The sequence below is a fragment of the Bacillus rossius genome, chromosome 3, assembly GCF_032445375.1.
Source record: "Bacillus rossius redtenbacheri isolate Brsri chromosome 3, Brsri_v3, whole genome shotgun sequence".
NCBI lineage: Eukaryota > Metazoa > Arthropoda > Insecta > Phasmatodea > Bacillidae > Bacillus > Bacillus rossius.
The window spans coordinates 114,635,229-114,656,010 of NC_086332.1; the positions used below are offsets into that span (position 1 = coordinate 114,635,229).

A 20,782-nucleotide genomic window follows, 5' to 3' on the forward strand; every position below is an offset into this window, starting at 1 on the left:
GAGAAATGTTTCAAAACGCCGACGTTGACATTGTGAAGAAACAAATTTACAATTTAGGTGCAAGCTTTGTTCATGAACTGCGTAAAATTAAAATATCCAAAACGACGGAAGTGGAAGTGAACACCTTTATTAGCCGATATTGTGGTATTTTATTTTACTACTTTTCACTGTTGACTATGAATGTGTGCGCAAAAGAATTTCTTAATTGCAGACAAAGAGGAGTGCACAGACAGATGATGATGGACAAATTGAAGATGTATACAACAGCCCAGTAAGTGTATATATTTATTTCAATACATATACTATAAATGTGGCGGAGGTCTCCGGAATAGTTCGTCCAAGCAACTGAGGGGAAACAGAATAGCTGAACTTCAAATCTTCGTAACATCTGCCAGTAGTTAGGAAGCACAGGGTAGCAATTAGTCGTTCTTCTGGGCTTTCTGATTCTCGTGGTTTAGTGTTCGTTTTTATAAAAAATTTAGTTACAAGATTTAACAAAACATTGACCGTACATTTATCCATCCTCAAATAATCATGTAGGTCTGTTGGCTCTGAGATTTCCAGCTCTGTCAACAGTGACATGTCATTATAACGATTACGTCCCACAAGCCACCTTTCAAACCAAACTCTTCGTTTATTTTTAGTGGCTCTTAATCCAAACAAAATAATCAGCTAAACAGTGCAATGCTGCTTGCAGCCATTGTGCAAATTCAACACCGGCTGTCTTTATAGAGAAAGAGACGAGCATGCTCGTGTAGTGTGTGGTAGCGGCCATGCGCCGAGCATGCTCGGCGAGCCAAGTCGACGAGCATTCTCGGCGAGCATATCCGCTAGTGTATGGGGCACTTAATCCAGTTTAACCTGGAGTAGTATTTCTTCTCACGGGCAATTATAGTCCGTTTCTTTGTCCGTTTTTTTTACTTTTAATCCGTAGATTTTAGTTTTAGTCCTTTCTTGGCCCTTTCCTAATAAATTACACTTCGCGGGCTTGTTCCCCCCCTCCCTCCCCCCCCCCCCCCAATTTTTTTTAAATTTTTAATTGATAACACAGTTAACCGAACGCCCAGTTTATTGGATCAGGGATAATCGAGATTCTACTGTATTGTAAATAAAGAACTACTACAACATACGTACGCCCTCAGAAAAGTGTTTTCACATCCCAGTTTTTGTTCAAGGACTAGGTGTTGATTTCAGCTTGCAGTTTTGGGTATGTAAATCACTATTATCCCGTTTGGCGCGGCTTGGTGCGGTGTGTAGCTCCCGTCTTCCGGCATTCCTCTTCAGGCCACGACCCAAGGCGCGCGCGCTGTCCCGGGGGAGCCTGCATTTTGGTAATTCACTGATTAGTCTTTCTGGTACCTGAACCTTCTCTTCTTGCTCCCCACGCGACCCTGGGTCATTTCTGGGGGAAACCAGGTCCATCACGACCGCCTTATACTTAACCCCGCAACGTGACCACGCCGCGAAGGGGACTGGCTGACTCCAGTGTAACATTATGGGTAATCAAACGTGCATACGCCTGCCAGACACAACGAGCCATTTATTGAACTAACATATATTCACGGCTCACGAAGCTGGGTCGAGTCACGAGTTATTAAATAATTCGGGGTTGGCCACCTCCAACCAGCACTTCACTTAGCGTTACTGTGCTTAAGATCATGTAATACATAACGAAAAGTGCAACGTGTTTGGTTAGTGTTTCAAGTGTTTTGTCGGCGCTAGCCATCATGTATAACCACAACGTGTCAATTAAAAGAGCAACCACAAATGTGCTTTTTATTTCCAATCTTTATCTACTAACCTAGCTAGGAATCAGCCCTATATGCTGCTTAGGGAGTTTGTAGCAGTCTACTAGTTAATTTCGCTCAACCAACTACGTGTAGCCTAAGGGCCTAGTGGTCCATGAAGGGGCCGACGTCCCACATAACAACAGAGTCCTGTTTGCAAGCTAACCTGGTACCCTCCTGGATATATTGCAGTGGTTCCACCCCTAAAGACCACTATGGTCAACTCGGGTCCCAGCCATGTGACCGCAGGGGATAGCAAAGTGTTGATTTCTAGTTTGAGTTGGTGCTGGATTTTCCGGCTGATTTTCTGCGGAGAAATTACGTCGGTCATCTTATATATGTATAAGCAACTACATAAAAAGGGACCGTAATATAGAACTGAGTAAATATGCGGAATATTTGACAGATTTGGTTCTTGGGAGAGATCCACCTATATTATTTCTGTAAGTTTCTGGACCATTGAAAGCTGGTGATATTAATTAGATATGCGTGGTTGCGATTATGTTGTTACAGTGCAGGAGCATAAAACTGAATACGCTGAAAACTTAAGATTAAGTTGGTTTTAGCCAATTGTCTATCTTGTAACGTAATAGTTCTGAATGGTTTCACTTTTATAATTAATTTACAATATTATCTCAATTATTTGCTATGATGTTAATTATAAAGGATGTATTAAAGGAGTTATGCACTATTCAGCATCTCAAAACGCTTGTTCAGACCAGGGTTCAATAAAACTCATTAAGTAAATGAAATTTTTGGACTGTGAACAGTTTATTTGAGTTTCATTTTAAAGTCGTGTATTTATAATCCAGTATGAAATTTCAATGTATTTGCATTACAGTGGACAATAGTATAATATATTATACTCACTTAATAATTCTATTACTGTTACGAAAACACAATGGCATCTGACATTTTAAGTCATCGTCTTCGCTGATTTCACTTCAAGATCTGTCTGACGTGGGTTCAAAATTCTCTTCCTCGATTGTCTTCATTCAGCAGTGCCATCTCTTTTAAGCATGAACCAGTAGTCCACCATCATCTTTACATCCCACCTTCCCTGGTATCTCTTTTCCATGTCCTTTATGTCCTGGCGAAAACGTTCTCCTTGTTCTTCACTGACATCACAGAGATTCGCAGGGAAGAAATCCTTCAACATTTCTTTAACCTTTCTTTTGTACTCTGGAATTTTTTTGTTGCCTAAAAAGTCGACCACAACTAATTTAAAATAAACCCAGGCTTTTTTCCTACAGGATTTATTATATTTTAAAACATACTGTTTTTCATTCATTTTCTGATCTGCTGTCCTACAAAGACCCCTTCTTTCAGTTTTGCATAAGATATTTTCAGAAATGTTGTTACCAAATACTGGAAGCAGTCACCTTCTTTTGGAAGTGCTTTAGTGAACTACTTCATTAATATGAGTTGAATGTGAAGAGAAGGTAATAGTACCTTGCTTTATTGAAAGTGGTAAATTTATTATGTTCTGTGAACCAGGTTTTAGGGTTTTTCTTTTGGGCCAGTCTGCGTGCTTCCAGTGTTTGTCTTTGGCTCTGCTGTCCCATTCACAAATAAAACATAGCATTTTTGTATAGCCAGATTGTAGACCAAGTAGCATACCAAGAACTTTTAAATCACCGCAAACTGCCCAAGAATGTTTTTTTTTTTAATTGTTCATGCATTTTATCAGAACTTTGATATTTTCATATGTTTCCTTGAGATGCACTGAATGCGCAAAGAAATTTCCATTATGTTAAAATACACCTTTAAGACTACTTTTGAACGATTCTATAAATAACCTCCACTTACTTGGATTGTGACGTTAAAGAAATTCAATAAACCCTCAATATCACTACAATAAACCAGATAGTCTTCTTTTTTAAAGAATTGTAGTAATTCCTTCTTTCGAGTCCTATAACAAAAGAATGAAACTCCAGGTATTGCAGATTTTTTGCTTTCAATCTTGGTCAAGAAATTTAGCAGTATCCTTTGTCAGATTAGAGTCATGAGTTAAATCGTTTAATTCATTTTGAGTGAATAATTATGGCGCAGAATTTTCTTCGAACTTGTAATCATCAGCATTATCACATTCATTTTTTGAATTGCTCTCCTGTAGCACATTTTTGATAACGGAAGGTGGAACTGGGATATGAAGAGATTCACAATGTATAACTGGTCCTATGGCCGAAGGAATGTTCTTAGTTTTTGCGTTAAGACCTTGAACGTTAACAGTCGTTAATATGATTTTGTCGCGCCTTCCAAACTATTGGAATTGCAAAGGGCATTGATTTTTATGCACTATTTTTCCACAGTCTCAATCCCTTGACACATGTACGACATACCCTGTGCAGTGCCCAGTTTTTGTCTTAATCACCAAGCAGAAGTAAGCATAATAGACATTTCTCACAAAACTACTGATGTCTTTGCTTAGCAGTTACATAACTACCCCAAACATAATATAACACATTTGGATTAATTAAACACTTACGGGAACTCATTTCTCAAAAATAACCTCACACTGCAGCATGTAAACAATGAAACACTTACTGTTTCCCTCCTAAACCCAGCTGGGTGTAACAAGTATTGCCAACTATTGCCTCTTACCAAAATAAAATTTACCCTTCGCAATAAAAATTCCCTTTGTCAAATTTACGTTAAAATAAAAATATAGTTACCTCAATTTAAAAAAAAAATCCCATACGTGATAGGAAAAAAAATATTGCAGATCTGGAATCAGGGCAAAAAATATTTTAGGAACACCTTAGATCAGAGAATAATATAAAATCATGTTGCATAGTTTTATTATTGTTTATTATCATCGTTTGTATGAGGAGAAAAATTATTTTATGAGTGAAAGCAGCCGTGTCTGGCATTGTTTAGCTAGCAAAAATTAACTTTTACATATTGTGGCCCGCAATGTACTTACACAAAAATTTGTCGAGTGTTATAGTTTGAGATTGTGGTTGCAACATATGAATGTGTTAAGTTGTTGCAGTCAGGTTACCATCGAATTTGGAACGATATTTTATATAAACTAATGCTCTTAGTTGAACACACAACAGATAGTGTGTAGGCAGTAATTTTGCTGTCAGTAAATGATTTTTCAGCTTTATTTTCTGAGCCCTGAGACTATTAGATTACTAGGGGCAAATACTACAATTGTTTAAAATATTAATATATTGATATTTTATATATTTATATGTTGCATCACAAAGTTACAAATTCGATATTCAGTTAATATAATATTTATTTATTTAAAGCAAGGAATTTCGGAATGAATTTATGGTGTATACATATATTAAATGGTTGTGTTTTATGCTTACATTAAAACGAGATGAAAATTGTTGCCTTATTGGTGAGAATTATGAGTATAAATATAAATATTCTTGATATTGCTACGGACGCGAGAGACCAGACCGCGACGCGCGCCAGGTTAGGAGCTGGCTGGGAGCCACGCACGGCCACTGACGTCACTCGCCATTCATGACGTAAGGCATGACACGCGTGCCTGGCCGGATTACAAGGATTTTCGCTAACCCATTACCCTACGGCCCCCCCCCCCCCCCAAACATCCCACTAAGGGTGCCAATAGTAGAACCCAGATCTCCATGGTGTGAAGCAAATGACCTGACTCCTCAAAAAATATAGTTCCCATTCGAACATTTTTATTTTCTTCTACAGGTTACAAATATGTGGCAGTAGCGTAGAGTTGAGGAAGGCAGGATAAATATTGGGTATAATCGTCTGCCATTGTTGATCTGCCGTGTTGGCTCCCGGCACTGCAAGTCACAGTAAATAACCTTGTCATTAGCAAAAAACAAACAATTTATACATCGTGCCAAACGATTTCGGTTGCATAAAACTCGAGCCAATTCATATGTTCCCAAGTTGTAAATATATCTACTTATAACACTAAATTCAGGCACTAAAATTAACGTATATAACTCTTTAAAATAATGCTGGGCGTGATAAAAATACGCAAATTGTGTTTTCAACTACATTTCTTGGCTCGAATCACACGCAGTCTCCACACCCGCCGCTATAATTTGCTACCGGAGCAGCTATGTTGACTTTTGAATCATTCGATTTGCAGATTGAAATTTTAAACTATATTATGAAACGGCTGCTCTAAAAGCCAAGAATACTTAAAGAAAATACTAATCTCCGGCTTTGAACCTGATATCGACAATACATTTTATTAAAATACTCTCCGTCTTGTTAAAATGTACTAAACATTTGATATTATAAAGTTCGTCTTTGACTTTATCAACTTTTGTCCCTTTTGTTCGTGCCATCCGCCAGAGATGGCAGCACAGTGGTCACACATTACTTTTTCATGCAACTTCCGTCGCGTTGACGAAAATACTCTCACCAAATGTCTTTTACCGAGAGCTTAGATGTTACACATTAAAAAAATTCGACAGGAAATCTGAGACCGAGTCTTAAGAACATTATTACTATGGTTGGACCTCCATGCTCGTGTCTGAGGACGGTGACCCCAGGAAACATGTCGGTGGTGGAGGCCGCAGCGAGGCGATCCTGCCGTGGCTCGCCAATGCCTTCTGCAATGTGGAGCTGATGGCACAGCACACTGCACAGGCTCAAACCCGGCGCGGAAGTCTCCCTCCAGTGGAAGAACCCGCTCTGCAGGGAATCTAACACCAGATCTTTGTCTTCGTGGTTGGAGCTTCCTTCCATTTAGCAGCTAAGCCAACAGCTCATGATCCTTCAGATTTACAGCCTTTATTGGTTCAACCATTCATATTTCAGCCAATACAAATGAGTGGCAAACGAATAACACGAAATTTAAGTTTATTGGATATATTTTTCAACATCGAACAGATATTTTTTTTATTAACATAGGTTATGTGTGAAAATGTATTATACTTACACTTAATGTTCAAGTAGGCACTTTACGTACTAGTAATATAAATATAATACCCAGAGGCGTATGCAGACGAAACATGGAGTGGATATTTGCCCCCCTCCCAAACCGAATTCCTAACCATTTCTAAAATATTCCACCAAAAATTGGAAAAAATTTGAAAGCAAACAGCAGGCAAAGAGGTTCTATACTCGTCTTCCCCCCTCCTACTTTTAAATGAAAAAAAAATGTTATTCTGCTTACGCTATTGATACCAACGTTTCATTTTTTGTAAGAAAATCGTATTTTTTTATTATTATTTACGGCTTAACGTTTGAAATTGCGACCTTGGAAGCTCATTATGCAAAAGAATTTCATTTTACAAACTCTTCAACTATAGGTAACTTGTGATAGGCCTCAATTCATTGAAAGCTGTGCTTGTACAGACAAGACGGTTCTCAGCTGCATTGTATTGATATTTTTATACAGGACAAATATTTCATCTGTAATTAGGAATTTGCGTCAGACGGCAATGCATAATGTAGTTTTAAGTCGAAAGACGCTATAAGGTTTAAAGTTTTTTTTTAATTTTATTTGATTTAAAGGAAGAATAAAGGATTATTATTGCAATGTTTTAGGCAAGACTCTGCTTAGTGAATAACTTTCTGGGTTAATACTAGTCACTTGACTATTGGCCTTAATAAAATAACCTATATGGACATGTTTTAAACTAGCTTAATTTCAGAAATGCAGCTTATATACTCTCGTGATTACAGTTCAAAAATTTTAAAAAGCTGTTTGAACATTTATTAGTAATAATTTTACAGATTTGGAAATTTTCTATCTACAACCAGAGTGGAATCAACACTATAATAGCATATTTAGGGACCGGAAAGATTCACAGACCTCTAGGATAGACTCTACAGTTCTCTGTATACTTGAGCAAAAGTTACCAGTTCAATGGCTGTCGACTGGTGAGACGTCTAAGCTTGGGAGTCTGTAATTCGGTAATTCTTAAGTCAATGGTTTCTGACTGGCTAGAATGTTACCCTGTAAACAGTGTTCCAATGGCGGAATTAGCTTAGAGGTTGGGGCGTAATGAATCCGCCAACATTTCCGGTCGCTAAGCATCTTCGATGCACAGTTGTCGAAGTTCTAGTGAAGCTTCTGTGCATTGGACCATCAGACGCGAAGGAAGACAGTAAACAAGCATGTCAACGAAGGTCAAATATGTCTAAACTACAGACGGAAGGCTGCGAACCTTACAGATGGCTGATGCTATTGTATAAGCTAGCGAAGGCGTAAGGCAATACCTTGTCGGTATGAAAGGATCCAGACTGTATGGCAAGGTCAAAGATACTTACTTTGACGGTGTCGAAGGGATGCCCCACGAGGATTCCAGCACACCCTGGAAAAAATAATTATGTCATATTACATTTTGAGAAGCTTGGCATACATAACATATGGGTCGCTTGACAGCGTGGAAAGCTTATTTGAAGCAAAGATTAAACAGATATTCACGAAGCGTTATATAATGGGCGTAAAAAGTCGCATAAGTGATAATAATTACAAACACTAGCACGAATTCTACACCCATTATATTACACTTAGTAAGTAAGTTATCAGTAGAAAATATTAGTTACACAACAAAAAAAGCAAGGGACATATCGTTATCATAATGTCACAACTAGCCCTTAAACTAAAGTAATGGCCAGAAAATTAAGTTCAAAATAGCGTGTGAGACCAAGCCGTAGCGTTTCAATTTTTATAAAACGTTATAATAGAAAAAAAAATCGTTCGATCATTAGACTGCAGTAAGGTATACACGCGCTAGCGATTCTTCCCATGTGATTGGCGGCCGTCTGCAGGAGAAGCCATCGCCCTGTCTGGCCGGGCCACTGAGGACGTGTTTGCTCCCGCACTGGATGGCTGTGATTGGTGTGCTGACAGTAGATGTGTTCCAGAAATAAATCAAGCCAACCACGAAACACAGACAGTGCTACAGACACGCAGCTGGTCTGGAAATCGTTTCAAAAAACAAGCGTGGTCCTACACATAAGAAACAGTATGGCGATAACCATCGCAAAGGTCACGCGTCCAAAGTTTGGACAAATACCCTAAAGAATAACACAGTATTGAAAAGCACAATACTAACAACAGAGGGAAGAATGTGAAAAATAGGTGTGTACAAAGTAATAGTTTATAGATAAATTTTAAATTACTTATTATATAATCTGGTTTCAAACACGGTTAACTACGTACTTTTTAAAAATTTTGAAGCAATGGAAGTTTATTTTTTTTCATAAATATGTTCGATTATTAAAACACATTATTTCTAGGAGAAACGAGGGTTACTTTCGCTGCCAGAATGTATCATAATGTTGGTACCATATTTATCAAACAGATTCGTTATACCAGTGATATAATCTGTCACCTATCGGACTGACGTGACAACAAAGCCAAGTTTTGACACAAAAACCTTGGAGCTGGGCAGACATAGCGCAAAATTTTCAGGCAAAATTTGTAATTCAATGAAAATTTTAAAAAATTCATCTAAAAAATGGTATTTTCAAAAGTAAAATGTGGAATGAGATTTGTGGAAATACATTTTCATGTTGCATTTAACCAAGAGATTCATCTCATTATTTTTAATAATTATTTCTGAGGCGAAGTAAATGAAAGACTACAACTTTATTTCAACCTTTTTTTTTACAATTTGTTTGTATAATTTATTTTTTTAAGTTTTTCTCGTTTCAGCATAGCAAATATTTTCATAGAATGACTTTTAATTTTGTCTGACTGCTACAAATAGTGTCACCTGTGAAATAATAATTAGTGTTAAGAATGTAATTATTTTTTTTCTGTCAAAATGAATGTAACCGTAATAGTAACTACTCTAAATATACATTATTGAATGGTTCGTAGGAAAAACACAAATATTATTATAATTATCTATTTGTGTAGAAAATAAGACTTTGAGAGTTTACTAGTTGGAGCAGAATCAATCTGGCAACAGTGTTCGCCATTAACTGTGATGCAACATAGCGTGAGCCAGACCATAGCACTAAAGCCGCGTGGAGCCGGTCAGCTCGCAGCCACGTGGGCGTGTTGCCAAACGGCCAATGTCCGAGCCGGCGAGGCGATAACCCGCGGAGTCGCGGCGATAGTCGGGCCGTGACCTTGTGTCCTGTCGTCAGCATGGAGACCTCTGGCATGCTTGCTTCCAGTCCCAAACCTCTTTGGCGTGCCTGATTCCAGCTCCACGGCCCCGCTGGAGCGCCTAATACCAGCCCCGAGGACTTGCTGGAGCGAATAATTCCAACCCCGTGGCCCTGCTGACACGCCTATTTCCAGCCCCACGGCCCCGCGGTTCAACCTACTTTTAGCTACGAGGGGCTGCTGGAGCGCCTAATCCCAGTCCAGTGGCTCTACTAGAGCGCCTAATTCCAACTCCCAGGCACTCTTGGAGGGCCTAATTCCAGTTCAGAGGCCCTGATAGTACTCCAAATTCCGGCCCCACGACCCCACTGGTTAACCTACTTTCCGCACCTAGGCCCTGCTGGAGCGCCTAATTCCAGCCCAGAGGCTCTGCTAGCGCTCCATATTCCAACCTCACGACCCCGCTGACGTTCTTTCTTCCATCCCCGCGACCCCGCTGACACGCCTGCTTCCAGCCGCGCGGCCCCGCTGGCACATCTGCTTCCAACCCGAAGGCACCACTGGCTCATTCGCTTCCAACCCCGAGGCCCCGCTGGCAGTCTGCTTCCTGCCCCGCAGCCCCGCTGGCGCGCTTACTTCCAGCCCTGAGGCCTCACTAGCACGTTCACTTCAAGCCCCGAGGCCCGGCTGGCATGTCTGCTTCCAGCACTTAGGCCCCGCTGGCACGTCTGCTTCCAACCACGAGGCCAAGCTGGCTGATTCGCTTAAAGACCCGCATCCCCATGGTGCACTTACTTCCAGCCATGAGGCCTCACTGGAGGCTCCGCTGTCATGTCTGCTTCCAGCCCTTAGACTCCGCTGTCATGTCTGCTTCCAGCCCTAAGACCCTGCTGGAATGTCTGCTTCCAACACCGAGGCCCCACTTCCTCGTTTGCATCCAGCCCCGAGGCCCCACTGATGCGCTTACTTCCAACCCCGTGGCCCGACTGGCACATCTGTTTCCAGCCCCGAGGCCCAGCTGGCATGTTTGCTTCCAGCCCCGCAAGCCCGCTGGCGCTTTTACTTCCAGTCCCCATAGGCCCCACAGGCACGTTCACTTCCAGCCCTGCTGGCACGTTCGCTTCCAACCCCGAAGCACCGCTGGCTCGTTCACTTCGAGCCCCGAGACTCCACTGGTGTGCTTACTTCCAGCCTCGAGGCCCCACTGGCACATCTGTTTCCCGCCCGAGGCCCAGCTGGCAAATTTGCTTCCATTCCTGCAGCCCCACTGGCGTGCTTACTTCCAGCCCTGAGGCCCCACTGGCACGTTCACTTCCAACTCCGAGGCCCCACTGGCACGTCTGCTTCCAGCCCTGAGGCCCCACTGGCACGTTCACTTCCAACTCCGAGGCCCCACTGGCACGTTCACTTCCAACTCCGAGGCCCCACTGGCACGTCTGCTTCCAACCCTGAGGCCCCACTGGCACGTTCACTTCCAACTCCGAGGCCCCACTGGCACGTCTGCTTCCAACCCTGAGGCCCCACTGGCACGTTCACTTCCAACTCCGAGGCCCCACTGGCACATTCACTTCCAACTCCGAGGCCCCACTGGCACGTCTGCTTCCAACCCTGAGGCCCCACTGGCACGTTCACTTCCAACCCCGAGGCCCCACTGGCACGTCTGCTTCCAACCCTGAGGCCCCACTGGCACGTTCACTTCCAACCCCGAGGCCCCACTGGCACGTCTGCTTTCAACCCTGAGGCCCCACTGGCACGTTCACTTCCAACTCCGAGGCCCCACTGGCACGTCTGCTTCCAACCCTGAGGCCCCACTGGCACGTTCACTTCCAACCCCGAGGCCCCACTGGCACGTCTGCTTCCAACCCTGAGGCCCCACTGGCACGTTCACTTCCAACTCCGAGGCCCCACTGGCACGTCTGCTTCCAGCCCTGAGGCCCAACTGGCACGTTCACTTCCAACTCCGAGGCCCCACTGGCACGTTCACTTCCAACTCCGAGGCCCCACTGGCACGTCTGCTTCCAACCCTGAGGCCCCACTGGCACGTTCACTTCCAACCCCGAGGCCCCACTGGCACGTTCACTTCCAACTCCGAGGCCCCACTGGCACGTCTGCTTCCAACCCTGAGGCCCCACTGGCACGTTCACTTCCAACTCCGAGGCCCCACTGGCACATTCACTTCCAACTCCGAGGCCCCACTGGCACGTCTGCTTCCAACCCTGAGGCCCCACTGGCACGTTCACTTCCAACCCCGAGGCCCCACTGGCACGTCTGCTTCCAACCCTGAGGCCCCACTGGCACGTTCACTTCCAACCCCGAGGCCCCACTGGCACGTCTGCTTTCAACCCTGAGGCCCCACTGGCACGTTCACTTCCAACTCCGAGGCCCCACTGGCACGTCTGCTTCCAACCCTGAGGCCCCACTGGCACGTTCACTTCCAACCCCGAGGCCCCACTGGCACGTCTGCTTCCAACCCTGAGGCCCCACTGGCACGTTCACTTCCAACTCCGAGGCCCCACTGGCACGTCTGCTTCCAGCCCTGAGGCCCCACTGGCACGTTCACTTCCAACTCCGAGGCCCCACTGGCACGTTCACTTCCAACTCCGAGGCCCCACTGGCACGTCTGCTTCCAACCCTGAGGCCCCACTGGCACGTTCACTTCCAACCCCGAGGCCCCACTGGCACGTTCACTTCCAACTCCGAGGCCCCACTGGCACGTCTGCTTCCAACCCTGAGGCCCCACTGGCACGTTCACTTCCAACCCCGAGGCCCCACTGGCACGTTCACTTCCAACTCCGAGGCCCCACTGGCACGTCTGCTTCCAACCCTGAGGCCCCACTGGCACGTTCACTTCCAACTCCGAGGCCCCACTGGCACGTCTGCTTCCAACCCCGAGGCCCCACTGGCATGTTCACTTCCAACTTTGGCTTGTTCGCTTCCAGCCCCGAGGCCTCGTTTGTGCGCCTGCTCCAGGTTTACCGACTGCCTGCCCTGTGGAGCTACGTTAACTGTCCATTGCTTTAGTCTGTCCCGCGCTTAACTTGCAGTAAAAATAAATATTGCCAGATTTATACCACCCAGCTTCCAGCTTGATAATATTTTTAAAAAATATATTTTAAAATTTTTTTTGTATCAAAAAAATTCAATTCTTGTATTTATTTTAAAGTGTACCTGTATTTTTTTAAATAATATGTATTATAGTCAGTAGTATGGTTAGGTAGGTCCAAGGACACAGCATTGGTCTTAAGGATTCGGATGCATGTCTTTTGACCCCTGATTTAAAAAAAAACATCCTCAACATTTTCAAAAAATTTCCCTATTCCCCCCAAATATTTTCCCGCTTTTCCCACAAATATTTTAATTAAATCTTCTTCATTCCTCAATATCCTATGTAGCCACTCGCATCCCCATAACTGCCTTGAAACAAGTCGCTATGGGGATATGGGAGAAGCGGTCTGGTTGGTCGGTTCATACATGAATTATATTTTTCAGCGTTGTCCATCATATTGGTTAATATTATGTTATTTTAAATATTGGAGCTATGGTTTTGTGTATCCCTGCACTGCTAGAGTGCACTATTTTGACGATGAATATGCTTCGATAAGTCTGTATTGAGGATATGATTAGCATCGCGGTTCAGAGACTTCTGGTCTATTCTTCTGACATTAAACATGAACTGTTTAAAATTTTGGTCACGTATCGTCGAATAGCACCTGTTGATTTGGAGAAGTTTGGCTTTTACACCTAACATTGCACATGACCTGGCTTCGTGGTTTGGATACGCTTGGCCTATGGGTATGATTTTCTACATGAAATGTTTATAATGTTCGCCGAGTATCGACGAAAAAAACCTCTTCGCTACTGACTGGATGTGTTTGACCACCTACTGGATGTGGCTGGCCATCTACATTACATGCATGCCTGGCCACTGAATAGACGTGCCTGACTACTGATAGGGCGTACCTTGCTATCAACTTGACGTGTTAACCTTACCAACCGAATGGTTTGTGTGCTTGGGAACAGGATAGATATGCCTAGCCACCGACTAGGCATAAATTGCGACTGACTTGAGGTGTTAGCCTAATCAACCGCGTGTGTCTGACAAAACTATATTACGTTCCTAGACAAACTATTGGACGTGGCTGTCCACCTACTGGACATGCGTTCATGGTCACTGAATAGACATGTCTGGCCACCGACTTGGCATACCTTGCCACCAACTAGACATGATAGTCTTCAACCGACTGATGTGCTTGGCCACCGACTGGACGTAGCTGGTTAATTGACTTACATGTGTAAGTGCGCTTAAAACACATATCAAGGCCTGAAAAAGTTTCCCTTCGCCCTCTAAGAAGAAGGTAGAATTCTATAAACGATATAGTCCATTGAAATGTTACAATTTAAGGACCGAAAATTGCATTTTTTAGAGGACGCAATTTAATTTTTGGGATTTTATATTTTATAATTTTTTATATATATTTGTAATTTTGTTGTTTTCTTCTCGAAGCAGACATTATTTGACAATTTTAATTAAATAAGTATTTTTTTACCTAAAATTATGTTTTTGCATCAATCAAGTATCGAACCAAGGACAGAAATCAATCGAATCAATCATTTATATAACAAATGATATTTTAAATGATTTTTTGAAATTTTTCTGAATTCTAGCTAATAGGGATTTTTAAGATGGCACCCAAATGAAAAGATGGTGGACGCCTCAGTAATAAATTATTACTGTCCTCTAGCAGGAAATAATTAAACTATAATGACTGCAGCGCAATATAAAAATGGTGTATATACTATGTGACACTAGGACTCCTTTTATCGATTACTGAAAACAAAATGGCGGTGACGGCCTCTAGAAATAATGTATGTTAACTAACGCACCTGGAATCATGTATTTAAAATAAATATGGCGTCCATGCCCTCTAGCTGGTGATGCTAGTATTCCATCTAATTAAAAATTTACAAGTTTTAATATTAATGTTATCTTAAATATACCTTAATTAATACTCAGTCTGGTAAATGTCTCGATGGCCGTGCGGTCAAAGGACTGTTTTACAATCCATTGGCCCGATCTATATAGTTCGAAATTATTACTAGTATACACTTATAATCTTCTCTCAGATATGTTAGACCTAGTGGACGAGTGGTCAAAGCACTGAGTTGATAATAAGAAGTTCTTGTGTTCTAATCCGTCCACTTCCAGAATATTTATTACTTATTTAATTATTTTAAGGAGTCACCATAAGAAATAACACTAAACGACTTTTACATTATAAGTACTCACTATAAAGGGAAATATAAAAATATGACTAACCACGATGGTAGTGCGCATAGCAGGCGGCACTAGCACAACTGCAAACCACTGTGTAGAATGAAAAAAAAAAAACGAAACTACCTGAAGATTGTCGATGAAGTCCTGATATTAGGCATCCAGCAACGAAAACGTCGGAATATAGCCGTACCCTGACGATTGACAAGCCACCACAAGAATCCACCACAAAATCGTAGTCCATAAGAATAACATTGCACCTACTTGGGCTATTATATACTACTGTCGATACTTGCTACAAGTTTATAAAAAAAATGGGAGTGTCTGTGTCATGTACATAGCCGTGTGTTGTACGTGAATACGTGTAGGTAACAGGTAATATTTTATATACAAAATATAAAATACGCTATTTTATGTATGTTATAATATTTTTTTAACAACGTATATATATTCATTGTAACTATTTTACACTAAAGTTTTATATATGCAATCGATTGATTTTGACGAGAGCTGAAGATTAAACTCAAAGGCACGTCGTAGCTTCTCCGAGTCAAACTTTATACTAAATGGAAATCTCGAAAAGCAGAAAAATGACCTCAAAATGGCGGCGCTTCCCCCTCCATCGCGCACGATGCATTACAGTCCTCACTTATCGTAACGAATTCTTTGATTCTTTAGCCAACCAGTGGTGTAATTAAATTTTGGATGGAGATGATACATATGTAGCTGCAAAACCAAACTGTAACCCCTATTTTTTTATCATTCTTTTTTTAATTGCCTCCCATTATGGAAGCAATTTTAAAGATATATTCAAGTCAAAATTAAATAATTCAAGCAGACAATACAGGATTTTCTGAACTGTCGGAACGAAAGCATGATTATAACGCATTACAAGAAATACGGACAAATAACAAATTACGTTTTTACGCTTATTATAGGACCAAGAATCATGCAAATGCGGAAAGTCGACGGACATGGCTGCGGAGACTCGGGGCCAATGACTGCTATGCTGTATCACCTCCCAAGCAGCCGGACAGGAAGTCGAGGGCCATGGTAGTAGTATATGAATGGGGCTCCGGAAACTGGCTTCTGGCTGTGGAGCCGGAGCCGAGGCACATATCTGATTGTGACGTCACGACGGCCATCTTCGATGAGCGTAACGGGATACAGCGTAACGGGACACCACGTAACGTGACAAGATCACGGCGGCCATATTGGATCCGCCATCTTTAAATCGAGCGCCCCACTCATTATGATGATATTTTCGTCTCTGTCGCCATATTGATTTTTTCTATTCCACTGGAGGCCGCCATATTGGATACCGTCGACTTTGTTTCTGTTGTTTGTTCCTAGATAGCACCAGCATCGCTCTTGACTTTTTCTGTTATGCTAAAGGCCGCCATCTTGGATACCATCGACTTTGTTTTTGTTGTTTGTTCCTAGATAGCACCAGCGTCGCTCTTGATTTTTTTCTGTTCCACTGGAGGCCGCCATCTTGGATACCGTCGACTTTGTTTCTGTTGTTAGTTCCTAGATAGCACCAGCGTCGCTCTGTCTCATCACATAAGGTCGATGTTCCATTACCTACCATAGCTATTATGATCCTTATCGACATATTAAATTTAATGTTTTATGCAAAATATATTGGAAGTGCTGTGATTCGAACCAGCGAAGCTCTGATCGCTATGTTGGAAAAACATACGCCTTTAACCGCTCGGCTATCGAGACATTTACCAGACGGAGAATTAAATAAGGTATATAAAAAAATAACATAAATAAACGGACTTGAATTTTTTTTTTAATTTTAAGTAATAATAGCATTACCTGTTCGAGTCAGAACCGACATCTTTGATTATGAGGTCACCGTTGCGATTTCCGTTACGCCGCCAGCTTTACCTTTTTTATTTATTATCCGATTTTAATGAAAATAATTTTAAAAATCATAAAAAAAATCAAATTAAATAATAATCTTAAAAACCACTGTTGCTCTTATCGTTACAGTCACCATCTTGGATTATATAAATGTTGCATTCTTCGTTATACCTGCCATCTTGTTTGAGTAATAAATCATCGTTACACTTTATGTTATGAACGTCATATTGGATCCTATTAATGTTGCAATTACCATTACGGTCACCATCTTGAAATTTAGTCACCATCTTGAAAATTTGTAATTTTTATGTTAGAAAATCGGGAAGAATTCCAAAATTCATCAAAAAATTAACTTTATAGAATTCTGATTGATTATATCGATCCCTGTCCTTGGTAAGAAACCGGTGAGAGCAAAAAAAACCATCAGATCCTTCCTCCACAGAAGCCACCTACAGACTAACTTACCACCAATATCAAGGTATACATCGTCAGCTGGTATGACGTCATGTCCACCATCTTGTCTTCGTCCACTGGAGACCGCCATATTGTTTTCGTCTGCTAGAGTGTGCTGGCGATATGTTAATATAATTTTCTGTTCACCATACCTTCAACCTCGTCTATTGGCATTGAACTTTGTCATTGACCTTGAACTTTGACCTTAACCTTGAACTTTGACCTTGATCATGAACTTTGACCTGGATCTTGAACTTTGACCTTGACCTTGAAATTACACCTTGACCTTGAACTTTGAGCATGACCTTGAAATTTGGCCTTGACCTTGAAATTTGGCCTTGACCTTGATCTTTGACTTTGGCCTTGACGTCCATCATGGATCCGTCATTTTATGTTCAGTACATGCTAACAGGAGCCACCACATGCTAGTGGTCATTGCCTCCATCATGTTTCCGTCTGCTGGAGGACACCATCTTGTGTGTTAATCGTCTTACCATCATGCTAGTTTTATTCTAACCTGCTACAGTGCAGTAATCATTTATTATTACTGAGGTGCCCACCATCTTGAAATTCGGCCGCCATCTTGAAATCATGTAATTATTTAGCTAGAAATGAGGGGAAAATTCCAAAAGTCTCCGAAAAAATCAATTATTAATTTACAAATTGAATCGATGGATTCCTGTCCACGGTTTGATTCTTGACCGGTGAGATTGTAACTAATTATTAAATAAATTTTAGTTTCTGTTTTCCATTACCTTTCGCGGAGTTTATTAATCATTTACTCTACGAAAAACAACTCAAGTCAATATACCTGACCAACGAATTAATACAGTGACGATTAGCCTATTATGAAAGTCTAATTTTTCAATAATCTGAATAACCTATAAGCCGTTCATGTACAAAGCCACACATATAGAACAATTGTCTTCAGTCCATGAGACTGAGTCATGTCATTATCAGACCTATAGGTTAGTCATTTCAGGACAGCATGACCTTCGTCGTTTGCTAATTATATTTAATTAATCCATCGTGTCATTTTTATACATACTAAAGAACCAAGTGACCTTGAAAAATATTTTAGTAACACCAAGAGATTTAAACTAGTAAATATACAATCACTACATTATAAACTACGCGCAATCAACAAAAAGGAAGCACCGACAACGAAAATGCAGCACCGCCAACGAAAAGGCAGCACATTTAGAAGCACCGACAACGAAAAGGCAGCACCGACATCGAAAAGGCGGCACATTGGGAAGCACCGACAACTAAAAGGCAGCACATTTGTCATTGATTCCAAAATTAATTGGCTCCAAATACATTGGCTCCAATATTCATTGACTCCAATATTCATTGGCTCCAATATTCATTGACTCCAATTGCTCCAAATGCTCCAAAAGGCTCCAAAAGGCTCCATCAGTCTTTTGGCTCCAACCGTCTTTTGGCTCCTAAAGTCATTGGATCCAATAGTCATTGACTACAATATTCAATGGCTCCAATATTCATTGGCTCCAATATTCTTTGGCTCCAATATGCAATGGCTCCAATTGCTCCAACTGCTCCAAAAGGCTCCAAAAGGCTACATCAGTCTTTTGGCTCCAACAGTTGTTTGGCTCCTATAGTCATTGGTTCCAATAGTCTTTGGCTACAATATTAATTACCTCCAATATTCATGGCTCCAATATTAATTGGCTCCAAAAGGTCCCAAAAGGTTCCAATGGCTACAAAAGGCTCCAAATGCTCCAAATGGCTCGAATTCTCCAAAAGGCTCCAAAGCCTCCAATTGCTCCAAAAGGCTCCAAATGCTCCAAAAGTCTCCAAATAGTCCAAATGGCTCCAAATGCTCCAAAAGGCTCCAATTGCTCCAAATGGCTCCAATGCTCAAAATGCTCCAAAAGGCTTCAAGTGCTCCAATTGCTCCAAAATGCTCCAAATGCTCCAAAAGTCTCCAAATGCTCCAAAAGTCTCCAAATGCTCCAAAAGTCTCCAAATGCTCCAAAAGGCTCCAAATGCTTTAAAAGGCTCCAAATGCTCCAAAAGGCTCCAAATGCTCCAAAAGGCACCATCAGTCGTTTGGCTACAATAGTCATTGGCTCCAATATTCATTGGCTACAATATTCATTGGCTCTAATATTCATTGGCTCCAATATTAATTGGCTCCATCAGTCATTGACACCAACAGTCTTTTTAGTTCCAAAAGTCTTTGGCACAAAATATATTTGGCTAGAATTCTTCGAGTCTAAAAGACTATGAGGCCACATGGCTACGAGTCTAAAATGATCTAGCTGGTTACGAGTTAAACATGACTTGCAAAGCTACAGAGCTACGAAGCTTCTAGAACACAAGTTTACGTGACTGCGTGGATACAGGCATACAAGTCTGCATGAGTTATTGACTACGAAGATACTCGTCTACAAGGCTCCAATTGCCACATCTGTCTTCGACGGAATTTTCTCTTTTGCTACATCTGCACCATCAGCTTTATGTTATAAAATTACAAGACTACTTGCTTACGTAGCTTCAAGTCTACGAGGCTCCACTGCATCATGACTACGAGACTACGAGCCATTAGGTTACGAGACTATGCGATTGCAAGTCTTCAAGGTTACGTAATCGCGTGGATATAGGACTACGAAGCTTCCATAATGCATGGTTACGAGACTGCATGACTAATTGGCCGCGTGGCTACGAAACTTCATGTCTCTAACTGACTACAATAGCACTATTCAGTGGTGAGAGTTAATTTATCTCATGCAAAGGTACTTGCTGCAAGTAGTTCCGCTTTTCAACATCAGATGACGTCACGTAATGCTTGCAGGTAAATAATATTTATTTATTTTATGTGGGATGCGGGATGCTCACTATCGATCGCATAAGAAGGATGGCTTCGATAGTCTCCAAGGAGAAGGAAGTTCGTCCTTCCTGCTAGTGCTTCTCAGATTTCTCATGGTCCACCATCTTGGATTGCGACATCACGGCGGCCATCTTGGATGGGTGTGACCTTGACCTTTTACCGAAACCGCAGGAATGATCGCAAGCACACGGATTAACTATTAAATATTGACAAGAATAATCAGGAGCACACGGAGAAAACCACCATTACATTGACAAGAATAATCAGAAGCTCACGGAGAAAAACGTCTAACGTTTTATTTAATATTATAAAATTACAGGGAAAAAAATATTTAAAAATAAAAAATAATAAAAAATTAAAAAATAATACATAAAATTCTGGCTTGTACTAGAACTCTATCTTTGCTCTACAATGAAAAGTTTACAAGCTAGCAGAATCTGTTTATGTATATTTTTTTTAATATTTAAAAATAAAAAGTAATAAAAAATATTTAAAAAAAATAAAAAAAATATTTATAAATA

The 20,782-nt window shown here is 41.4% G+C and overlaps 1 protein-coding gene across 2 annotated transcripts in view; it reads right to left on the minus strand.

Annotated features, from left to right (window-relative positions):
- Positions 1-20,782, minus strand: part of LOC134531171 (mitochondrial basic amino acids transporter) — an 81,781-nt gene that overhangs the window by 24,373 nt on the left and 36,626 nt on the right. The window contains exons 1-2 of one of the 2 annotated variants that reach the window (XM_063366797.1): positions 16,101-16,134; positions 8,016-8,059 (exon numbers count right to left, since the gene is read on the minus strand). In XM_063366797.1, coding sequence (XP_063222867.1) covers positions 8,016-8,059; positions 16,101-16,134 — 78 coding nt within the window. Of the gene's footprint in view, positions 1-8,015; positions 8,060-16,100; positions 16,135-20,782 lie in introns of those variants that run through there. The other variant, XM_063366796.1, reaches the window with a different exon arrangement.